A 23,260-nucleotide genomic window follows, 5' to 3' on the forward strand; every position below is an offset into this window, starting at 1 on the left:
ACGGGTGGCAACCCTACATTGCTGGCAAGTAGACTAATATGATAAAATCCACCATCCCCCCTGATTTTATTTTACAACTCGAGTCCTGGTTCCCATGTGTCGGCAAGAACACGCCAGTCCAGGTTGTGTTTTATCGCTACGTTTTATTTGCAGTTTGAACAGAAGCAGGTGACATGAGGAACAATCACAAAACAAACAAAAACAAGAAGGATCTTGGAGTCACAGGTTTCGACAGTGCAAACATGAATGTGCATCACGTGAGAGACGGATCACGTCTCCTGCTGAAACAGCGCCAAAGGTCGTCCTCACACCGTTTTCCTATTTAATCCAGAACAAAACCAGATCTGGTCTCGTTTCTGACCGGATCGTGTGATCTGAAAACCCGAGCAGGTGTCGGATAAACCCCGACGCTGGAAGCTGCTTCCTATTCCCTGGATCAAAGATTATCCCTGTTAACGCTGCAAGAACAATCAACTGCGTAGAAATGAAACCAACAAGTAAAACAGTTTGATATAGGAAACAAAAAATTATACTTCTTACATTATAACAACAACAAAAAAAAGCCTGAAATCGCTTGTTTTCTACTTGTCAGGTTTCCTGTAGGGTCCGTGTACTTCACGGCCATCCGTTTTTTGTTTTGAAATGACAAAATAAAAATAGAGAAATAAACCAAAATAATCCGTTCCCCATCTTTTGTTTTGATAATAAAAAACGGAAAACGGATCGTTATCCGTTATCCGATTTCATTGATGTGTTTGAAAATCGAAATTGTGAATTAAAACAGCGAGTGGAAAACTCTTTTCTCTATTTCCTATTCGTTTCCAAGGATACTGAAAACAAGGATTGGACAAATGGGGGGATTGCACATGCGCAGTAATAAATGAAGAAAGTTGTTTCTGGGTCTTTTGTTCATCAGATTGAAAATTAACAGTTTTAGATTTTTTTTAAATGTTGAAACAGAAAATAAATCAAATATGAAACCTGGGAGTGAAACACTCTGTCGCGAAACTGCAGTGATGTTGTGACAGTCCGTTCAGCTGCAGCGTCCAATCAATAACATGTACTGAACTCTAACATACTGCCCCCCCCCCCCGTTGGAAACGAATAGGAAATAGAGAAAAGAGTTTTCCACTCGCTGTTTTAATTCCCAATTTCGATTGTCAAACACATCAATGAAGTCGGATAACGGATAACAGATAATGGATGACGATCCGTTTTCCGTTTTTTATTATTATTATTTATTTATTTATTATTATTATTTTTTATTTTTGTATTATTTTTTATTATTATTTATTATTTTTTATTTTATTATTATTATTTATGTATTATTTATTATTTTATTATTATAAAAAAAAAAAAAAATGGGAAACGGATTATTTTAGATTATTTCTCTATTTTTATTTTGTCATTTCAAAACAAAAAACGGATGGCCGCCAAGTACACGGACCCTGTATCCAACTTGTATTCTGCCTATGAAGGTGTTTGAAACGGTTGCCATCTCCAACTTGACCACTAGATGTCAGTAAATGTTGCATGACGTTACTTTAAGTCATCGTTTAAATCAGACCAGGGGGAAAAAAGTGCTTTCTAAAACAAATCTTCGACGTGAAATCCTGGATAAAAATATGATGCAAACATCCGGAGGTGCTTTTTTTTTTCTCCTTCCGTCGCAGAGCGACCGGTGAAAGTCGGCGGCAGGAACTTCAGTCAAGCTGGAAATTACAAGCCGCCGCCGCGATGAGAAGATTCACTTCAACTGCAATGAAACGAGAAACGAGATGAAAGTACGAGACTTGTGTACAGAAGAACCCGTAAGAGGAGGATCGTACGCCCGTTTCCCTGTGGGGAACTCCACTTCCATCATGATTAATATGGAGTTAAATAAAGAGAGATATTGGTCTCTAAACGTGAGTCTGCTGCAAAATAAAACGCATTATGAAAATGTCAGGCGATAAAATAAGAAGATAAACTGAAGTAAACTGAATGAAAAACGAGTGAAACTGGCCTAAAACTGTAAAAACTCCAATTTGCGCTGAAGTTACACCCACAAATAAGAGAATTAGCTGCTTTTCTGAGCCATTTTTGCAGTGCAACTGTTGTTCAAATCAGATACCAAGATATTTTCTTCATTAGAAAAAAATATCAAAGTAACTTCTTGCAATTTAGAAAATGTACGGTGTGATTATTATTATCATTATACGTCATTTATTATTGGCTGGAAATGTGGAGGTTACACAGCAATGTATTTGGACTCCAGGCATCGTTTATTGAGTCTTTATCCAACAATAATATTGTTAGATAAAGACTTTATCAATATTATTGATGAGCAGATAAAACTCTGTGATCACGGAAACATCTGTAGCCCAAAAGGGAATTTGAAGTTGCTTCATGAACTGTTGAATTTGGGGTAACTATATTATGAAATGTGAATTATATACACTCATATGTAATTAAATATAGTTTTTAAATTAAGTTTGATTATAAACTTTAGTTTTTCTTTCCTAAATGAGGCGAGAGCAGGCGGGACGTCAGCTGAACGTCGGCTTCTTGCGATTAATAAAGATGTTTCTGCTCGACGGGGGAAACGTGCTTCACTATCTGGTTCCCCGTCCCAGAATGCAACGCTGTGTGCCGTTCGTTCATGTTCCCAGTAATTAACATATTTCTTTTTACAAAGATTTATTTGCAGAATGATGAATATTGAATGAAACCAACGGTGTGAAATACAAACGTTCTAAAGGCTTGGTTTTTCCGACTCGTCCTCGCTCGTTTCCAGAGGCCGCGCTCGCGTTCAGACACGGCAAAGAGAACAAACACGTTCAGTGTGGAGCTTTTATCTTTTTTCTTTTTTTTGTTTGAGTCTCAGAGCAACAGAAATTGCGTCTGCGCCGCCCGACTTTCAGAGGAACGGTACTGGTTTAGTGGAGCTCTTTTGTGCACACGGTGCAGTGATGGATTCCTACCACCGCCCGGGGCCCCGGGGCCTCCTCACTTCTTCTTCTGCACCTCCTGCAGCAGCTTCATGGCCGCCGTGTTCTTTGGTTCCACTTTCAGCAGAGTGTTCAGGTCCGTCACGCAGCCGCTCGTGTCCTGCAGGGACGATTAAAAGGAGTTAAAGGCTGAAATCAATCAGTACAAGTGAGGCAGAAACATGTCCAGCCTGTGTGGAGCGAAGGGGGCTGATTGTGAGTGAATTAAAGCATAATTAGGTTAAATATTAACCATTTCCAACTTCACTACGTGACATGGGGCTCATGAAAGTAAAGGTTGCAGCTGCGATGAAGCACTTAAACGCATCACGCTGCTTCAGGAGGATGCGGTTCTTATTCTGAGACGTTTTATGACATTACATACAGTAACGTCTCAGATAAATTCATGTACTTGGGCGAAAAATCTTTGGCCGAACTCTTAGCTTTAAATATGTTAAAAAATCGAGAAACACACTGAAGTTTAACGAATTTAACGTAAGGAATTCACTCACAGTTGAGGCTTCGAGTGGATCTGAATGTTAAGATTATACTGCATTTTTAAGATTGTATTACAAGCTGGTCTCAGTCAAACAAAACAGTTGTAAAACCACTTGAATTATTTTACAAAAGTGCCCTCAAGATCCATGTCAAATCCTGTCAAATACTTGATAAATATGACATCTTAAACTTTGAGAATCTGATAAAGCACTAAAATGTCTGATTACTTTTTTAAATCATTCACAATGCTGCAAAAATATGTTGCATGTTGGCTACTATCAAGACAAGAGTGAACATATTTATGAATTGTTATATGTGTGTGAGTCTTGTTGAATCTGCTTCCATGTCTCTATTTATCTATTTTATATAATGTCTCTATCATTATTGGCCTTCTTCTGTTATTTTACTTGATAATTAGGGCCCGAGCACTTGCAGTGCGAAGGCCCTATTGTATTTGCAGGAATTATTCTTTTTCTTCTTCTTCTTCTTATTGTTCTGACAAAAGGAAGGCCTTTTTGCCCCCCTAAACGTGCCCAAAAAGTCACCAAATTTTGCATGGAAGCCAGGCCTGGCGAAAAATTTGATATTTTTTGGTTTGCATTAATGGGCGTGGCAAAATGGCTCAACAGCGCCCCCTTGAAAACTTTGTGCCTCAAGCCCCACGATACGGTTTGACGTACATGCACGAAAATCGGTACACACCTGTATCATGGCGCAACTTAAAGAAAAGTCTCTTGGCGTCATGCCCGAAACCGAACAGGAAGTCGGCCATTTTGAATTAATTGTGTAATTTTGGCGCAACTTATGCCATTCCTTCGGCAGTTAATACGGCCCGAACCGTAACGTGCCCCCAGGTGTGTTATACATCAAAATGTGCGTCTCCATCCTCCGACACCACGCATTACTTTTCTCTTTCAAAAGCATTACCGTGGCGACGCTAGACGCCAAAAAGCGCGCCCACCCTTCATCTGATTGGTTCAGACAGAAAAAACTTTGCGCCTCAAGCCCCACAATACGGTTTGACGTACATGAACAAAAATCGGTACACACCTGTATCATGTCGCAACTTAAAGAAAAGTTTCTTGGCGCCATGGCCGAAACCCAACAGGAAGTCGGCCATTTTGAACATTCTGAATGAATCACGTAATTTTGGAGCAATATATGCCATTCCTTCGAGAATTAATACGGCCCGAACCGTATCGTGAACGCAGGTGTGTTATACATCAAAATGTGCGTCTCCATCCTGCGACTACACGCATTACTTTTCTCTTTCAAAAGTGTTACCGTGGCGACGCTAGATGCCATAAGGCGCGCCCCCCTTCATCTGATTGGTCCATATTTGATAGTTCCTCAAAAGTCACCAAATTTTGCAGGCAAGCCAGGCCTGGCGATAAATTTGATATTTCATGGTTTGCATTAATGGGCGTGGCCTAACGGCTCAACAGCGCCCCCCGGAAAACTTTGTGCCTCAAGCCCCACAATACGGTTTGACGTACATGCACGAAAATCGGTACACACCTGTATCATGTCGCAACTTAAAGAAAAGTCTCTTGGCGCCATGGCCGAAACCGAACAGGAAGTCGGCCATTTTGAATTAATTGTGTAATTTTGGCGCAATTTATGCCATTCCTTCGGCAGTTAATTCAGCCCGAACCGTAACGTGCACCGAGGTGTGTTATACATCAAAATGTGCGTCTCCATCCTGCGACACCACGCATGACTTTTCTCTTTCAAAAGCGTTACTGTGGCGATGCTAGACGCCAAAAAGCGCGCCCACCCTTCATCTAATTGGTTCAGACAGAAAAAACTTTGTGCCTCAAGCCCCATAATACGGTTTGACGTACATGAACGAAAATCAGTACACACCTGTATCATGTCGCAACTTAAAGAAAAGTCTCTTGGCGCCATGGCCGAAACCGAACAGGAAGTCGGCCATTTTGAACATTCTGAATTAATCACGTAATTTTGGAGCAAGATATGCCATTCCTTCGAGAATTAATACGGCCCGAACCGTAACGTGCACCCAGGAGTGTTATACATCAAAATGTGCGTCTCCATCCTGCGACTACACGCATTACTTTTCTCTTTCAAAAGTGTTACCGTGGCGACGCTAGATGCCAAAAAGCGCGCCTCCCCTTCATCTGATTGGTCCATATTTGATAGTTCCCCAAAAGTCACCAAATTTTGCATGCAAGCCAGGCCTGGCGATAAATTTGATATTTCATGGTTTGCATTAATGGGCGTGGCTTAACGGCTCAACAGCGCCCCCCGGAAAACTTTTCTCTGTCATAACTTTTGAATGGTTTGACATAAAGAGTCGTGGGTGGTGTCATGGGACTCGGTATTGAGTCCTTGACCATAATTGTTGAAAATTAGCCCCGCCCCTTCTTCTGATTGGTTGTCCCTATTTTCTGCTATAACTTTTGAATGGTTTGTCATAGAGAGTCGTGGGTGGTGTCATTTCTGATATGCTTATGGGGGGCGGTGGCCGTGAGTGCGAGGGCCCGTTCATCGCTGCTTGCAGCTTTAATTTATTTTATTTTCTCTTTTTATTCATTTATTTTTTTCCTATGTACCATATATATGTATATGTGAATAAAAAATAAATAAATCATAGAATATGTGTATGTTCTATGATTTATTTATTGGATATGAGACGAGTGCAGACGCTCCGCTCCATCGTCATTAAAGGACGGTAAACATGGAGCAGGTGAATTATGTAAAAACGTCGTAAACACCAATAACAGCACTGTTCTTCCTCCAGCTCATTGTTACTCTGGGTTTGAAGTAACCGTACTAACAATAACCACAATTATTAACAACCATAATTACCAGGAGTTGATGGATTTCTGTGAGACTCGCCTAAAAACGTAGGTAGGAAAATGTGACATGAATCAGTTTTGCTCCCGCTCTATTTTTATATACGCACACTTTTATGCTTGTGTGTGTTGTTGTAAAGTGGTGCTCCATATGTGTGTGTAGACGGCGCCTATTTCGTACGGTGCGTCGTGTTTGTTAAATACAGTAATGGCACACATAACTGAGACTGCGTCTTTTCATACGGGTATGGTCGTGAAAATACGGTATACTTTTAGGGCCCGATTTACTAAGATCCTAAATAAAGAGTACTAAATTGCGTGTGCACTGAAAAAGTTTGCGCGTGCTGTTGTTGCATGGTTTGCGGGTGATCAACTAAGATTGCGTGCGCAATTGATAACAGGTGCAAACAGCAGTATTTAAATGAGGTGTTGCGTGTCTTAAGGTTTGCGAGCGCAAACTCTGCGCCATGGAGAGTGGATGGAATGCACAGTCACAAGTGCAAAATGAAATTGAACGAGTTGGAGTTAGAGATATTAGTGGAAGAGGCAAATAAACACATTCATGAACTACAGCAAGAAATTTAAACATTACCAAAAGAAACGCAATATCAGAGAAAACCTGCGATAGAATAAATGCAGTTGGTAACACAAAAAACGGAAAAACGTCTGGTTTTTCATATTTCAATTTTAGGCACAGATCAAAAATACAAAACAGAAAAACGGGCCACAGGACCGAATTTGATTTTAATATTTAATTGGTCGGGTTTACGTGACAAAAGACAATCAGACACAGAGCTGGAGAGCGCTTTGATTCATCTATTTATGAGTTAAGTTTTTATTCAGATGTCCACAGTATATTGCAAATATTATATATTATATAGCAAACACTGACAGTAAATGTGTGACACCATATGGCCGTCGATTTAACGCAGAACCATAATTCAGGCGAAGCTGCAGTCTCTGCGCTGATACTGACACAGCGGGTCGGAGCGGATTTGGTCATGATGTTTAACCTGTGTTTTGTGATTAATAAGCACGGGTTTTAATTAAATGTAATTTACGAAGGATGATTTAACATTCAATAAGATAAGTAATCAATAAAATACAAAGTTTTGGCACAAAGGCTTGGCCTGCTTGTGGGCGAGTGGAGGGGGGCACACTAAAAGAAGAAGATATAAGGCGAAGAACTAAAGAAAAAGTGGCCTTTAATAAAACTTGTGCAACCATTTTTAAAATAGCATGCAGCAGAATAAAGACTCTCTCTCTGCGTATTCTTTGATTTTGGATGTCGCCTCCTTGCCACAATAACAGCAGCAGCAGATTAGCACCTTCCTTTCGAACGTATTAAATACAGACGCAATCACAATACGCGCAATTACTTTCAGGCTTGGTAAATCTCATTGCGCGTGGTAAATGGAGCAATTTGCATCTTCCCCTCCCAGTATTTAGGATTTCTGGCGGGTACGCCCCATATTGATTATTCATCAGGGCAAAAGTACTAAATGAACAGCGTGTGCTATTTTGCGCATTTGAGAGACACAGTCGTCTTTTCACGCTGTTAGTAGATCAGCTGGCACTTTGGTTTGCGGGTGCTGTCACGTTTGCACACGTTTTAACACACGCAAACCTTTAGTAAATCGGGCCCTTAGAGTATATACTGTTTAGTACAACATTTCAGACGCCCGGCAGTCTCACCTTCAACTCCTTGTGAGCCTGAGCTCTCCGGTAAAGAGCCTTCACGTTGCTGCTGTCGATCGTCAGAGCCTCGTCACAGTCTCTGATGGCGTCCTGGTACCGCTGCACTGACAGGTAGCACAGAGCCCTGATGACACACACACGCGCGTAAATAAAGATATTGTGGGAAAAAACAAAACAGTGATGTGAGTTAGAGGAGCTGCTCACCGGTTGGTGAAGGTCGTCACCTCCGTGGGGTTGAGTTTCAGGCTCTGACTGTATTTCTCAATGGCTTTCTTATGCTCTCCTTTCTTCACCAGCGCGTTCCCTTCGTCTTTAAGAGCTTGTCCTTTCTTCATGTCTTTATCACTGGAGGCTGAAGTGGAGGAAGAGAAACGTTAACATGCCTGGAATGTAGAATTCTGTTAAATCAAACTGGTTAAAACTTTTTGCATGATCATCCTAGGGGTAGGTGACATGACAATATTAGATGGTGAAGGATTACAACGTGAAGGCCATATTTCAAACTGCATTGATCGTGGGATCGTCTAGGTCTAGGACACAGTCTATAAATTGTTCTATGCTGAAGCGCCGACTCACGAGACGTAAAATTCCACCTCAATTGTCTTGATTTTTCCCGCAAGTGATCGAGCTCAAGCAAATTTAATTTGGAAAGTTTGCACGGAAACCGATCGCACGTCGGGTGGAAACACGACGGATCTGTTTAATCCCCTGAAGGGGAAGCAGCCCGAGCAGCTGAGAGATGGAAAGATGTATGAGAAGCTGTTACCGTTTATCTCCTAAATATTGTACCGTTAAAGACGGTACAAAAATGAGGGTTCAAAGGTTTAAAGTTAATTCAGCTGTCAGGTTGCAATTAAATCTATACTTTAATGAGATTGAAGGAAAGATTTTCTACACGGACCAGATTCCTAGAAAGTTGGAATAATGAACAAAAAGTAAATAATAAGAATGAAAAAAACATGAAAACTGACAAAACGTCAGTTATTAAAACAACTACAATCAGTTAAGGTTTGTTTTTCTGGCCCCATTTCTGCATTGAGGACGACGGTACTAACTCTGCTATCTTAGTTTTTAATAACGTGTTGGACGGCTCTAAACCCAATTTAGCAGTCTCTTTAAATTATTATCACCCTCAGCAACATGTAGTGTCTGTTTTTATTTTTTCAATTTAAGATCGTGATAAAATCTAAATCGTGAGTTTATCTTTTAAAGATCGTGATGATATTTTTGCCGTATCGCCAACTCCAAATTTTAAGACTCGTAGAACACAAACAACAATGAAAAGATTTTCTATATCAGTCAGTGGAGTTAAACTATGGAACAGAATGGATTCAGAATTAAAACAATGTCCAAACATTAACCAGTTTAAAAACAAATATAAAAACAGGATTTTCACGAGGTACAAAGAGGAAGGAGTTTAGCGGCTTTTAGGGGCCTGATATAAACTATTAGGTGAATCGGTAGATTTGTTTATATTTATGTTCAGAAATGGGCAGCTAATTATAATTATATGTGTATGTATGTAAATATGTATATATATATATATATATATATATATATATATATATATATGTGAGTGAATATGTGTGTAAGTAGATATACATAGATATAGAGCAGATGGAGTTAATATAGAGATAGTACGGTGTAAATAAGTATATTTATATAAATATTTGTATGGGCATGTGTGTACAAATATATAGAAAATACTCAACTATGTGTAGGTAAGTGTGTGAGTATAATTATAGTAGGAATGGGTGATATTTTACCGTTCACGATAAACTGTCAAAAAAATTCCTCACTGTAAGAATTTGTATCTCACGGTAAAAACGATAAATTCCCGTTGATGAAGCTTTTGTGTAAAGATGATTTATGGTTCTGCGTTAAATCGACTTAAATCGATTTAACGCAGAACCATAATTCAGCCTTAAACATGGTGGAAGGCGGATCTGAGAGCGAGGAGCTCGTTGTTAAACGAGGCTCCAGCTCCGTTATCTGGAACTGATTTGGATTTAAAAATACAGACGAGGAGCAAACATCATCTATTATATGCAGAGTCTGCAAAAAAACAGTGAGTGCGAAGGATGGCTTTTATTTATTTGTCCTGTTTCTTTATTTATCAGGTTGTATTTTTTTCTACTTTGTGATTTTATAAGCTAAGAAAATTTGAAGGACAATGGTACTTTTGCCGTTTGCACTGTTATCCCACTGTTTACGCCATACAGTTTGAATAAATGTTGAATCTGTTCTTACATTTCAAACTTGTTTCATTTGAATTATTACAGTTTTGCAGTACAGGTGAACTAATTTAATTGTTTTTTATTAATTCAATTTAATTGGTGTAGTTTAGTAGCATTTAGTATCTTTTAGAGCAGTGATTTGGCTCCAAAGACTGAATGTGGTGATAGATTTATAGTTACAAAGGTGGAGTTGAATTGGTATTTTTTCTATTGTCATTTTTATCGTTATCGGGATAAATGCCAGAAATTATCGTGAGAAATTTTTTAGTCCATACCGCCCATCCCTAAATTACAGTATAGTTATTATAAATACGTGTTAATAAATGATTAGTGAATGGGAATAGGATTAAATAAGTTTACACTTCTTCCTACTCCTTTTTGCACATGTAAATTAAGATATTATGTGTTACAGTTTTTCTCTATTGCCAAAACACAAAACCCAGTACTCTAAACCAAATGACCAGTTGCCTAAACACATTTAGTAAAACTACCCCCCTTTTGCCACAACCACAAACACAATTCACCTGTAGACACTGTTCACAAAACCCATCCCCTTTTTCTCAAAACTCTAAACACATTTTACCGTGCTAAAACACATTTTGCATATAACTCTGCTCCAATATCCATTGTGAAGCTCATGTGATGCAAAATGCTACCCACAATCAGCAAAACTTGAACACAATGAACATACCTGGTGTCAATCAGTAAACACAACGACTCATAATTGAAAACACCTATTGCAAATGATGTGACCACACCTATATAAGTCAGTGCAGTTTGCTGAAGCCTCAAAAACAAAAATAGATGATCAAGACAGAAGAAGAGGAGTTCGTGTCAGATGTGTTTGGCATTTGAGAAGGAAATACCATTTAGTGAAGAGTTAACATTGTTTTGAGGGTAGAGTGTGCTTTTGCAAGAGAAGTGTAGGATTTTGCATTTTGTGTGTGAGTTTTGTAATTTGTGTTTAGAGTTTTGAGAAAGTGAGGTAGTCTATCAGGAAATGTGTTTAAACAATTGTGAAAAACTGTAACATCAATCAGCAATTCATTAGTGTATGTCTGCCACCCTACTCTCCGTTCCTAAACCCAATAGAGGAGTTCTTCTCATCATGGCGGTGGAAGGTCTATGACCGCCAACCTTACACCAGAGAGAACCTTCTCAGGGCTATGGACCTGGCCTGTGATGATGTGGCTGTGGAGGCGTTCCAAGGCTGGGTGTGGCATGCCAGGGCATTCTTCCCACGTTGTTTGGCTATGGACAATATTGCCTGTGACGTTGATGAGGTCCTGTGGCCCCACCCAGCCCGACGTGATGCCGCCCCAAGATTTCGGTGTCAACATACAACATACTGTGTCCATTTTCAAACGTACTGTAATAAAAGAAATACCACCCTGAACATTGTGTTCTCAATTGTTACTGTACTGTATCTATTGTGTGTAATGGATCCTCTATGGAGTTTACAGTACTAATTTTTGCATTGAGTTGTGATATTACTGCATTTTCTGCATTATGTAACTATTCCCATGAAATGCACAAATCTATAGTAAATGCCCAAAACATATTTGAGAATAAATAAGGGTTGCTCAAATGCATCCTGGCAGTTGTGAAACTGTAAAAAGAACAGTCTCACACTGTGAACATTGTGTTTTAAATTTTTTTGGTAATGTGGTTAATGATGCTCAGTAGTGTTTACATTTCTGCAAGCCTTGAGTGGTATTTTGGTGTCAGAGTTTGCTTTTGAGCATATGAGCAACTGTTTTGGTGTGATGGGTTGGTTTTTGAGCATATGAGCATCTGTTTTGGTGTGATGGGTTGGTTTTGAAAAAAAAATTGTGAGGTTTAGTGTACGTAGCTTTAGAAAAGTGTTTTGTGTTTAGAGTTTTGTGAAAAGTGAGGGCAGTATCGTGAAATGTGTTTAAGCAATAGTGAAAAACTGTAAAGTATGAAATTCTTTGTTTTGCTGTTTTGTTTTCTTATCTTCCCTTTAATTGTTGTTTTTACATGTACAAAATCAAATCAAAAACCCCTAGATGGTCCCATTGAGGGACATGTTAAGCAGGTATTTTCCTGATCTCTGTAGAAAAAGTCCGTACCGGGCTTGGTTTTCTTGATGCCGTTCTGCTGCGGTGTGGGGTTTGGCTGCGCGGGGGGGTTGGGCTGCGCGGGGGTTGCTGGTGCAGGTTTTCCTGGTGCAGGTTTTCCTGCCGCCTGCTGGGACAGTTTCTCCCTCACGGACAGAGGAACGGTGGGGATGGGAGGAAGCTTCTCTCGCCACGACGGCCCGTCTGCCTCTGTGAGAGCCTTCGTCATCCTGAGAAACAACCAGAAAGAGACAAATCTTTATGTTTTTATTAACAAAAGAGCAAGACAAACTACCGCTTCTATGAAGGCAAGGCTAGTTTATCTGTACAGCACAATTCAACACAGGGTAATTCAAAGTGCTTTACATCAACATTAAAAGCGGAAAGACACAATTAAAACATAAATAACAAATAAAATGAAATAAAATGATGAGAAAAGAGGTAAAATAATAAAAAGCACAAGTTGTTAAAAAAACGCAGAAAGAAATTATACCAGAAACAAAACCCAAATAAAAAACACCCGACAGTGCTGGATAAATAAAAACTCATATGAACCCGAAATTCTTCTTGAAAGTAAGTGAATTTATCGGCCTTAAATGACGACAGAATAAGGTCTGGGCCACTTTACGCACCTGTTGGTGCCGTCGTGAGCGGCTGCGATGTTGCAGTCGATCTGCAGGGCGGTTTTGTAGTCGACGTAAGCCTGCCTGTAACGCTCCACGGCTTCATAGGCGGCAGCACGGCGAAGCAGAGACTTCACATTGTACGGGAAGAACTCCAGAGACCTAAGAGAAGACAAATATGAATCATTCTTGATGAAGAGACACAACAGAACAGGCTGCCGTCGACACATTATTGTTCGGCTCCCGAGACAAATCTACAGTAAACAGAGCTGGGTAGTAACGAGTTACATTTACTCCGTTACATTTACTTGAGTAAGTTTTGGGAAATGTTGTACTTTTAGGAGTAGTTTTGAATCACTATACTTTTTACTTTTACTTGAGTAGATTTGTGAAGAAGAAACTGTTCCTCTTACTCCGCTACATTAGGCTACGTTGAGCTGTTACTTTTCTTTTATCCCTTTTATCCACGTATGCATCAATCTCATGACATCACTGGGTGATTCTTTGGGAAAAATGTTTGTTTTTGCATGTTTTGTCACATTTACACAGACTCAAACACACAGAGTTTCTATGAGTTCATGTTTGTTCTAGTTCTGATGGTTAAAAAAGAAAAGTAAAAAGACTTGAAATTTTGTGCTACTTGTGCTTAATTTATTTTTTCATTCTGTTATTAATTAATTTATTTTATTATTTATTAAAGTACTTGAATTTACTTTAATATTGTTTTAATTTAAGCTATTTTTTTATTTTTTATTAATTTTAATTTATTTTATTATTTTAATTTGCCTGAAGATGATTATTTTGTACTTTTGTCTGTTTGAATGGTTGTGTTAAAAAAATAAATCAGACGTTACTCAACACTTACTCAGTACTTGAGTAGTTTTTTCACCGAGTACTTTAATTTTACTCAAGTAATTATTTGGATGACTACTTTTTACTTCTACTTGAGTCATATTATTCTGAAGTAACAGTACTTTTACTTGAGTACAATTTTTGGCTACTCTACCAGCTCTGACAGTAAAGCAGAAACATCTGAAATCCATCTTTGAGACCACTACATGTAACATGTAATTGCCACGTCAGACCACACGGAGGCGGTGCGTCACATGAAAGACTGAGGACGGCTGAGTCAGAGCTGCTGCCCTCCATCCAAGATTTGTACCTCTCGAAAGGGGGGCATCAGAAAGGACCCTCTACCCCTGATCCGACAGTCCTTCAGACCAGCACTAACAGGCCCTGCAGCAGTTTCCTCCCCCCAGCAGTCTCCCTTCTCAACCCACAACTGTTATCTGGCACAATTTTTGCTATTTGCAATTTTGTTGTATATACGTATAATATTGCATAGGGGTGTAACGATACACTGATCTCACGATATGGTACGATACATGATACTGAGGTCACGATAACGATACGATATTATAGCAGTATTTTTTTAACAACCTTGAATGAGGAACATATGACTGGAAAAAATGGTCTTTTATTTGAAAGACACAAAATACAAAACAATACTGTGCGTTTGCCCTATTGTTACAGTTTGTAATGTTTTATAACTGTTTAAGTTTTAAAGAGAAAACCAGGCCAACCATTTTCCACAAACTGAACTAAAAGTAAATGTCAGGTTTGCATTATGAATCTTCAGTTTCATACAAGTAAAATATTTAGCCACAAACTGAATAGTTTCTCTCATGCATGACTTGACTTTTTTCTTTTCCAGAAATTTAACAACTAAAATTTAATAAATAATTTATGAACGGTTCCAAACTCCAAATGCAACATGACAGTTATTTATCTTCTGCCAGAGCTCAGAGCTTCACCTGTTCCAGCCTCAGGTCGTAAGGTGAACCCGTTATCGTTTCATCCTGCTTCCACCTTTGGGGACGACACAATCTTTACATAATAAAAAAAGATTGATTCATGCTTACCTTATAAGTGTAAGAGGAGACTTATTTTTGTTAAGAAGGTTATTTTGGTAATTCAGGGTTCATTATTTTATAAATCTATTCTTTATATTGTGATGTAAATCAGGGACTATAATGACACTAGTCAGTTTATCTGTAGTGATTAGTCTGTTTTAGATTGGGCGGAGTGATACGCCACAGTACGGCACTAGGTGCTGTGTTGATGTTCTAAAATCCTACACTGTTGAGGGACATTAAAGTACACTGGAACTCAGCAGAAGTTGTCCCCGTGTTTATCCTACTCACCACCCCAAAAAGGTTTAATTTAATAAGGTAAGGCTTAACTCTACACCAGCCTTACATAAGTAAAGGTTCAGAGCTCAAAACGGGACTAGTTTCTTCTGAGCGGAGGAAGATTTTGGTCTGAAGGTCGAGGCGCGGTCGTTACTTGTCAACACAATATATTAATATTAATAACCCAATATCGTGATACAGTTTGTCACCTCCACGACACGTATCGTGACATTTTTGTACCGCGAAATTTCATGGCACGATATATTGTTACACCCCTAATTTTGCATGTGGCCAAAAGTGGTATTGCTACATAGATTGGCTTTAAAAAAGGGCCCAAAGGACCAACTTTATTGTAACAGAGGACTGTGGGACGCACCATGGACATTTATACCTCCAGATGCAGGAAACGCCTCCGGCGCCATGAAGGAAAACTGCCACATTATTATCACTGCTGTCGTGTCAGTGTCATCCGGCTGTTTTTACCGTTTTAATATTTTTTCTATTTAGAATATTTTTAGTATCTATTATTTTTTAAATTTTTATTTTATTTTATCGCTGTATATACTTTTCTCTTTAGTTGGGGCTTGCTTGGGGACCAGGGGAACAAATTTTGTGCAGGATTGACAATAAAAACTCCTTGAATAACAACGTTTCTGGCATGTTTGGACATTTGGTCTAGAAATAAATAAATAGCTGTTTAACCAAATGAAATGTTAGAAGAAAAAAAAACACACAAAACATACACATGAATGTTTCAGAGTTATAAATGTGATCTTACATGTAAAAGCAAAACTGGGCGGAATCACAGAGCCTGCCAACAGGAAACACTCCAATAAACTATAAATAACAGAGGAAAATACTTACATGTTGCAGTCCTTCAGACATTCTGCACAGTTCCCATCCTTCAGGTAGCTGGCTGCGCGGTTCGAGTACAAAATGCCCAAATCTTCAGGGTTCTTTTTACCTGAACAGGAAAGAGTTTCTGTGATTACAATAGCGCTTTAAATCAAAATAATCCAGCTCAAAATCCTGCGCATCTCTCTCCTTCATTTGTGCACAGACAGGATGGGTGTAATCTAGCGACGTCCCGATCCGATCACGTGATCGGTAATCGGGCCGATCACGTAGTTTCAGACTTGATCAGAATCGGACGTTGCATCCCGATCAAGGATCGGATTTATATTTTATTCTCGTTATTTTAATCAGCATCAAACAGAAGATGGAAAAAATTTTAAACAACTCGTGTATCAACAAGCAACGGGTCCACGTAATTTTGCACGACAACGCTGCTAATAAGAAGAAAGCTATGGGTATGCGCACAGTGGTGTTACAGTGGAGGTAAATAAATAAAAGTTAAGTTACAACGGTGATTGAAAACCGGACGAAGCTTCTGTGTCGATTCCTCAGCTGAGCGTTCAGAAAACGTTCATTCTAGCCGACTGTGTGCACGAGGGCAGCGTGATGGACTCCCTGCTACGAGGAGATTGTAGGTCCTTCAAACAGAAAAATTGTATTATTTAAGCCGGAAGGACAGTAAGAAGTACGAGTCTAAAAAGCACATTACTGCTATTACTACTTTATGCTACTGTTGCACTTTTATTTGCTTATTTGTTTACATGCCCGCTGGGTATTTTAAGTTGAGCTGCTGTTTTTATTCAATTCAAATTTGTATTAGGTAATAGTTGCACTATTATTACTTGATTGTTGAAGCTACCTCGAAGAAAACTGCTCTGTTTGAGTCAAAAATTATAGAATAAGGTTAATAAAATACAAACCTGGGTCTGTTTGTTTTGCATTTGCTAATTTTTTTAATGTGTAACAAAAGTATCGAATCGGGATCGGTATTGGCAGATACTCAAAATCGAATGACTCGGAATCGGATCGGGGCCAAAAAAACCTGATCAGGACGTCCCTAGTCTAATCAGGATTGTCTCAGAAAATTAGAATATTGAGATAAAGTTCTTTATTTTCTGTAATGCAATTAAAAAAATAAAAATGTCATACATTCTGGATTCATTACAAATCAACTGAAATATTGCAAGCCTTTTATTATTTTAATATTGCTGATTATGGTTTACAGTTTAAGATTAAGATTCCCAGAATATTCAAATTTTTTGAGATAGGATATTTGAGTTTTCTTAAACTGTAAGCCATGATCAGCAATATTAAAATAATAAAAGGCTTGCAATATTTCAGTTGATTTGTAATGAATCCAGAATGTACGACATTTTTGTTTTTTTAATTTATTATTTTTATAATTTATTACAGAAAATCACAATATTCTAATTTTCTGAGACAGTCCTGTAGATCAAATGTGTTTGGATGCAACCCCAATGTCAACATTTGAGGAAAGGAGGAATATGAAGCAGCAAACATCACCTGTCCTGTTTCTCTGTTCACAAATGATATTATGATGCTTTTCAAACTTTAAAGAGCCACCATTAAAAAAGAAAAAAAAAAAAAGCTCAAAGCTTAGATGTATGTGTAGAAATGGAAAATGAAAAAAAGACCAAATGTAATGAACAGGATGTTGATCTGAGGCCAAAAAAACAGTAGAAAAAAAACATAGAAAAACAGTCAAACCTGCCGAGAGACAACATCCAGATTAATTTAATAAAGTTCACTTTGTCCATGGCTTTACAATTTAATTTGCTAATTCTTTTTGTCGGAGAAGACATTTTTAGGTTTTTAAATACCCGACATGTTCCGGCGATTCCTTTCGCCTTCATCAGAGTGAACTAAAAATGTCTTGTCCGACAAAAAGAATGAGCAAATTCAACATCCAGATTAACCCAGAGCTGAGAAAATATATCTTTTAAAAAGACCTTGCTGATCCTTCAAACCAGAAATGAGAATATTTACATTTATTTAGGTGGGTTCAGATCACTAAAGAAGTCAAAAAGTGTAGCTGAAGAAAAACAAAAAAACAAATGAAAATCAATATGTTGACTAGATTTTCATTCAATTTATTGGAAATCAGATTTTCCATTTTCAGTCAAACATACTTTATACCCATAATTACTGGAAAATACACCAAAGCATGATCAAACTGCAGTTTTAGTCGTACTCACTGTTCTTCTCCAGCTCTTTGATTGCCTGGCTGTAAAGATTCGTGGCGTCTCCATACTGTCCCGTCTTGAAACTTTCGTTACCGGCTTGTTTCAGCGCCGACCACGACTTGTTCTTCTGTTTCGGAGGCATGTCTTTTTTATTTTTCTGTGAGAAAAGAAGGAAAAGAAGGGAAAGAAACCTTAATGGATGGATCTTTTCTTGCTCACAGGGGAGCCGGCCCGCTGTGTAAAAGCCCCTTGAACGCATCTAAAGATTCTTAATGGAGTTCAGATCTGGACAATGTGGTGACCAATCCATGTGAAAACAATGATGCTCATTCACTTTCAGCCGCTTTCACAACTTGAGCCTTTTAAATCCTGGTGTTATACAGGACTGTCTCAGAAAATTAGAATATTGTGATTTTCTGTAATGCAATTCCGAAAACAAAAATGTCATACATTCTGGATTCATTACAAATCAGCTGAAATATTGCAAGTCTTTTATTATTTTAATATTGCTGATCATGGCTTACAGTTTAAGAAAACTCAAATATCCTATCTAAAAAAATTAGAATATTCTGGGAATCTTAATCTTAAACTGTAAGCCATAATCAGCAATATTAAAATAATAAAAGGCTTGCAATATTTCAGTTGATTTGTAATGAATCCAGAATGTATGACATTTTTTTTTTTTTTTTTTTTTTTTTTAAATTGCATTACAGAAAATAAAGAACTTTATCACAATATTCTCATTTTCTGAGACAGTCCTGTAATCTTGGAAGATGCCTTAGCTATAAAAGGAGAAAAGAAAAATGTATTGACAGAAATAACTGGTCATTTAGTATTTGTGGTGGTAGATTTGTAGTTCTCCAGACCGGTCTTTTTGTGGTCCTGGTTTCGTCTCGGTCTCGGGTCTCTCCAGGTCTCAGACTCGGATAATTGAGAGTCCGTTTGACACCAAGGTGACAAAATCTGGTGATCAGCGGTTCTTCCTCTTGTTAATGTACAGTTTTGTAAACTATTTGTGTTTTGAATTTCATTTAACGGTAATGTTTTGGTGCATCTGCATGTGCCTTGTTTGAATAAATATATGAATAATATTTGGATTAGGGATGGGCGGTATGGACTAAAAAATGTAGCACGATAATTTCTGGCATTTATCCCGATAGCGATAAAAATGACGATAAAAAAAATACCAATTCAACTCCACCTTTGTAACTATAAATCTATCACCACATTCAGTCTTTGGAGCCTCCAAAACACTGCTGTAAAAGATACTAAATACTACTAAACTACACCAATTAAATTGAATTGATAAAAACCAATTAAATTAGTTACACCTGTACCGCAAAACTGGAATGACTCAAGCTCCTTGCTCTCAGATCCGCCATGTTTGTTACACAAAAACGTCATCAACGGGAATTTATCGTTTTTACCGCGAGATGACAAATTCTTACCCTGGGGAATTTTTTTGACGGTAAATCGTGAACGGTAAAATATCACCCATCCATAATTTGCATATCGTTGTAATTGATTAAGCATCAGGTCCATTTCAGTGATGCTGGTATACGGTGTAATCTGATTACTATAATGGTAAATAATGTAATTTCAATCTTTAATATCTAAAATTCAGGTTTCATCTCCAAATTCAGTCCAATTTAAATCAGTAACATTAACTATTCATGACTTTTCCGAGGTGGAGGGGGGTGTTGGAGCTGGTTATTCTGCTAGAGGACTTTGGGACTAGTTAGTAGTCGTGTCAATCCTTAAAAGCACTGGAGTCAATCCTCCAATAGTGTAGAAATAGCGGTAGTGCAGTCGCCACACAGATCTGATCTCAGCTGATGGATGAAAACATTTATAGTGAGTTCAACATCATCATCCACTTCTCTGTGTTATTGTGCTGCAGTTGAAAACAAGCTCATATGGAAACTGGATGAACCAGGATGGAGATGATGTTCTACAATCACGCAGGATCAGGACATTACTAGGTTTGTTTCTGGTCTCGGTCTTGAGCTGATCTAGTCTTGGTTTATACTCTCTGGTCTTAGTGTCTTGGTCTCGCTTTTGGCGGTCTTCACTACAAGTCTATGTGGTGGTCAGATAATCTCATTTAGTGATGCAACGTAGTGTTTAAAAAAAAAAAAAATAAATAAATATGCTAAAATACATTAGTTATTGCACTGTTCTTCCACCTGGAGGTTCTTCATCCACCTAGTATATCATTTAAGGCGAAAATGGTGTAAAAATGTGTATTGTTTATAGTTTAAAGAGCTGCAGTGACCTCTATGTTGGTCAGAAAGATTCACATCTTAGCCTGAATGAATGCTTAAAAGGCCCCCGTTAAAATGATACCATAGACCAGTGGTTCTCAAATGGGGGTACGCGTACCCCTGGGGGTACGTGAGGGCACTCCAGGGGGTACGTGAGATCTTAAAATATACATATATTTAAAAAGTAGCATCCATTCAAAAATCCTTTAAAAATAATTATTTCATAAATAATTGAGGAAAATCTAAGTCTAAATTCATAAAATTAATTTTATCTTCAGGAGTAGGCTATTCAACTTATTATCCTAAAACCGAGTATCCTGCACACCAGGATGGTTCCACCTAACCTGTCAATCACCTGTCAATCACTTGGACCAACGATGGAGTCGTGGTTGAAGCGTAGCAGCAATATTTTTATGTTTAATAAATCAGTTACTGATGGCACAGTGCTCTGTTTAGGTCTTTTTTTTACAACCAAAAGTTAGGGGGTACATGACTGAAAAAAGGTTGAGGACCACTGCTCTAGACAATATTGTGAAACATTGACAGATATCAGATATACGCAGCAGCATCTAAATTGTAATTTTCTGAAGGGGGTGGGTAACTTCATGAGCTGATAACTATGATGCAGCTGCCACTCAGGAAGGTTATCATACCAAAATATAATCTATAGACATAGATATTTTCAAAAAATGATAAGCAAGTTTTGTGACCTTGATTTTTTTTTTTAATTTATTTTATTTTTGTACATTTAAAAAATACCACACTTCATGAGAAGTTTAAGAAAACAAAACAACAAAACAAAGAATGTCATCCTTTAAAACTTGCTATCTTGATTTACATTAGCCAAAAAAGGAGTAGGAAGAAGTGTAAACTTATTTAGTCCTACCCCCATTCACTAATCATTTAACTTGTATTTATAATATATATTTATATGTACTCACACTGCTAAATAACAGTATTATTATTATTATATACTGTAATTATACTCACACACATACTTATACATGCATACATACTAGGAATGGGTGATATTTTACCGCTCACGATTTACCGTGATTTATGCTGATTTATGGTTCTGCATTAAATCCACGCACAACGTACGTGTGAAAGAAAGAAAGAAAGAAAGAAAGAAAGAAAGAAAGAAAGAAAGAAAGAAAGAAAGAAAGAAAGAAAGATTCCCGTTGATACGTGTTTGTGTAACAAACATGGCAGATCTGAGTCATTCCAGTTTTGCAGTACAGGTGTAACTCATTTAATTGGTTTTTATTAATTCAATTGGTGTAGTTTAGTAGCATTTAGTATCTTTTACAGCAGTGATTTGGGGGCTCCAAAGACTGAATGTGGTGATAGATTTATAGTTACAAAGGTGGAGTTGAATTGGTATTTTTTTTAATCGTCATTTTTATCGTTATCAGTATAAATGCCAGAAATGATCGTGATACATTTTTTAGTCCATACCGTCCATCCCTAGTGTAATTATACTCACACACATACTTATACATGCATACATACATACATACACATAGTTGAATATTTCTATATATTTGTACACACATGCCCATATAAATATAAATATAAATATATATAAATATATATATATATACACACACATATATATACACACACATATATATACACACACACACGCCTATCTCTACCTTGAGTGGTGCTGATATCTGGTCTGGAACATGGACTATTAAAAATAAAGAGTTGAGTCTGTTCCCCTGAAAGATATTGAATGTTACCTGTAGTTATTATTTAATAATAACTACAGGTAATATTCAATATATTTAATAATATAATAATAATTATTATAATAATATAAATAATAATAATATAATAATATAAATAATAATTATTTATTTTTAGGATGAATCCGAGTTGTGGTTTCTTTAGTGTATTTGATTATAAAATAGCCCACTTACTTTCAGTTTCTCAAGAAACCAGTAAAATGTATTAATTTTAGTCAACTCTACCCAGAAACTGAAAATAAAACAAAGTTAGAGTGAATAATGAGTGATTAAAGAGCAGGAAGGTAAAGCACCACATTAGCTTTCACCGGTGTTTTCTTCCTCTAACTTACTCTCTTAATGACAGTTGGTGGAGACTTCACTTTTAAAATAAAGTCCTCGACTCAATGTTACCTGAGCCAAAACATGTTATTTTAACTCTGACTAGAAATACGTATTTTTTTCTTTTTTTGGGGATAAAGTGTGTAGCTGCTGGTAATAGCTTAGCCGTGCTAACGTTAGCGGCTCTTACCGGCTCCGAGGAAACGCAGCGTAGAAGAAGAAGAAGAAGAAGAATTCTTCTTCTTCGTTTTCTAAACGGCTGAACGGCTCCGAGCACCGACTCCCCCCGGATGAAAGTGTCCGCTCTGGTGAACGCAGCCGCGGCTTGCGCTGCTCTCTGAGTCCCGGTGCTGTCACGGTGCTGGAGGATGGATGCACCGGCTGGTTCTGGTAACTTCTCCGGATGCCTGGAGGAGGAGGAGGAGGAGGAAGGAGGAGGAGGAGTGACGGTGTAAAGCGTGGTTTATGGTTCTAAGTTAAATCGACGCAGAGCCTACGGCGTAGGGTGCGCGTTGCCGCGTACCCTTACGCCGTAATCTCTGCGTTGGTGTGACGCAGAACCATAAATCAGCCTTAAGTGTCGGTTTCACTTCGCTCGAATGGTGCGTTCAGGAACCTGGAAAGTTTCATTAGTGTGGCGCCCCCCGGTGGCGACGGAAGGAAGACTTTCATCCTGGACGGTTAAAGGACACACGTTTCTATGGAGGATTTTTTGTGCCAAAATTAAATAGATAAATACATGATTAAT

The 23,260-nt window shown here is 38.0% G+C and overlaps 1 protein-coding gene across 1 annotated transcript; it reads right to left on the bottom strand.

Annotated features, from left to right (window-relative positions):
• Window positions 1–1,384: 1,384 nt before the first annotated feature.
• Window positions 1,385–22,970, bottom strand: tomm34 (translocase of outer mitochondrial membrane 34). Its single transcript, XM_061726616.1, has 8 exons — window positions 22,703–22,970; window positions 18,189–18,333; window positions 15,982–16,081; window positions 12,935–13,087; window positions 12,315–12,532; window positions 8,189–8,336; window positions 7,982–8,108; window positions 1,385–3,090 (listed from the first exon to the last, which is right to left on the bottom strand). The coding sequence occupies exons 2-8, from the start codon at window positions 18,316–18,318 to the stop codon at window positions 2,989–2,991; spliced, it is 978 nt and encodes a 325-aa protein (XP_061582600.1). The 5' UTR covers window positions 18,319–18,333; window positions 22,703–22,970; the 3' UTR covers window positions 1,385–2,988.
• Between the last annotated feature and the right edge of the window lie 290 nt (window positions 22,971–23,260).

Source organism: Cololabis saira, chromosome 8, assembly GCF_033807715.1.
Source record: "Cololabis saira isolate AMF1-May2022 chromosome 8, fColSai1.1, whole genome shotgun sequence".
Taxonomy (NCBI): domain Eukaryota; kingdom Metazoa; phylum Chordata; class Actinopteri; order Beloniformes; family Belonidae; genus Cololabis; species Cololabis saira.

Excerpts from the sequence above, each read along its gene's own strand:
- tomm34 (XM_061726616.1), bottom strand. The coding sequence starts at position 18,318 with ATGCCTCCGAAACAGAAGAACAAGTCGTGGTCGGCGCTGAAACAAGCC. Across the intron at positions 8,337-12,314 it reads CATCAAGAAAACCAAGCCCG|CCTCCAGTGATAAAGACATG; the intron begins GTACGGACTTTT and ends CCTCCACTTCAG. Across the intron at positions 8,109-8,188 it reads GTGACGACCTTCACCAACCG|GGCTCTGTGCTACCTGTCAG; the intron begins GTGAGCAGCTCC and ends GTGTGTCATCAG.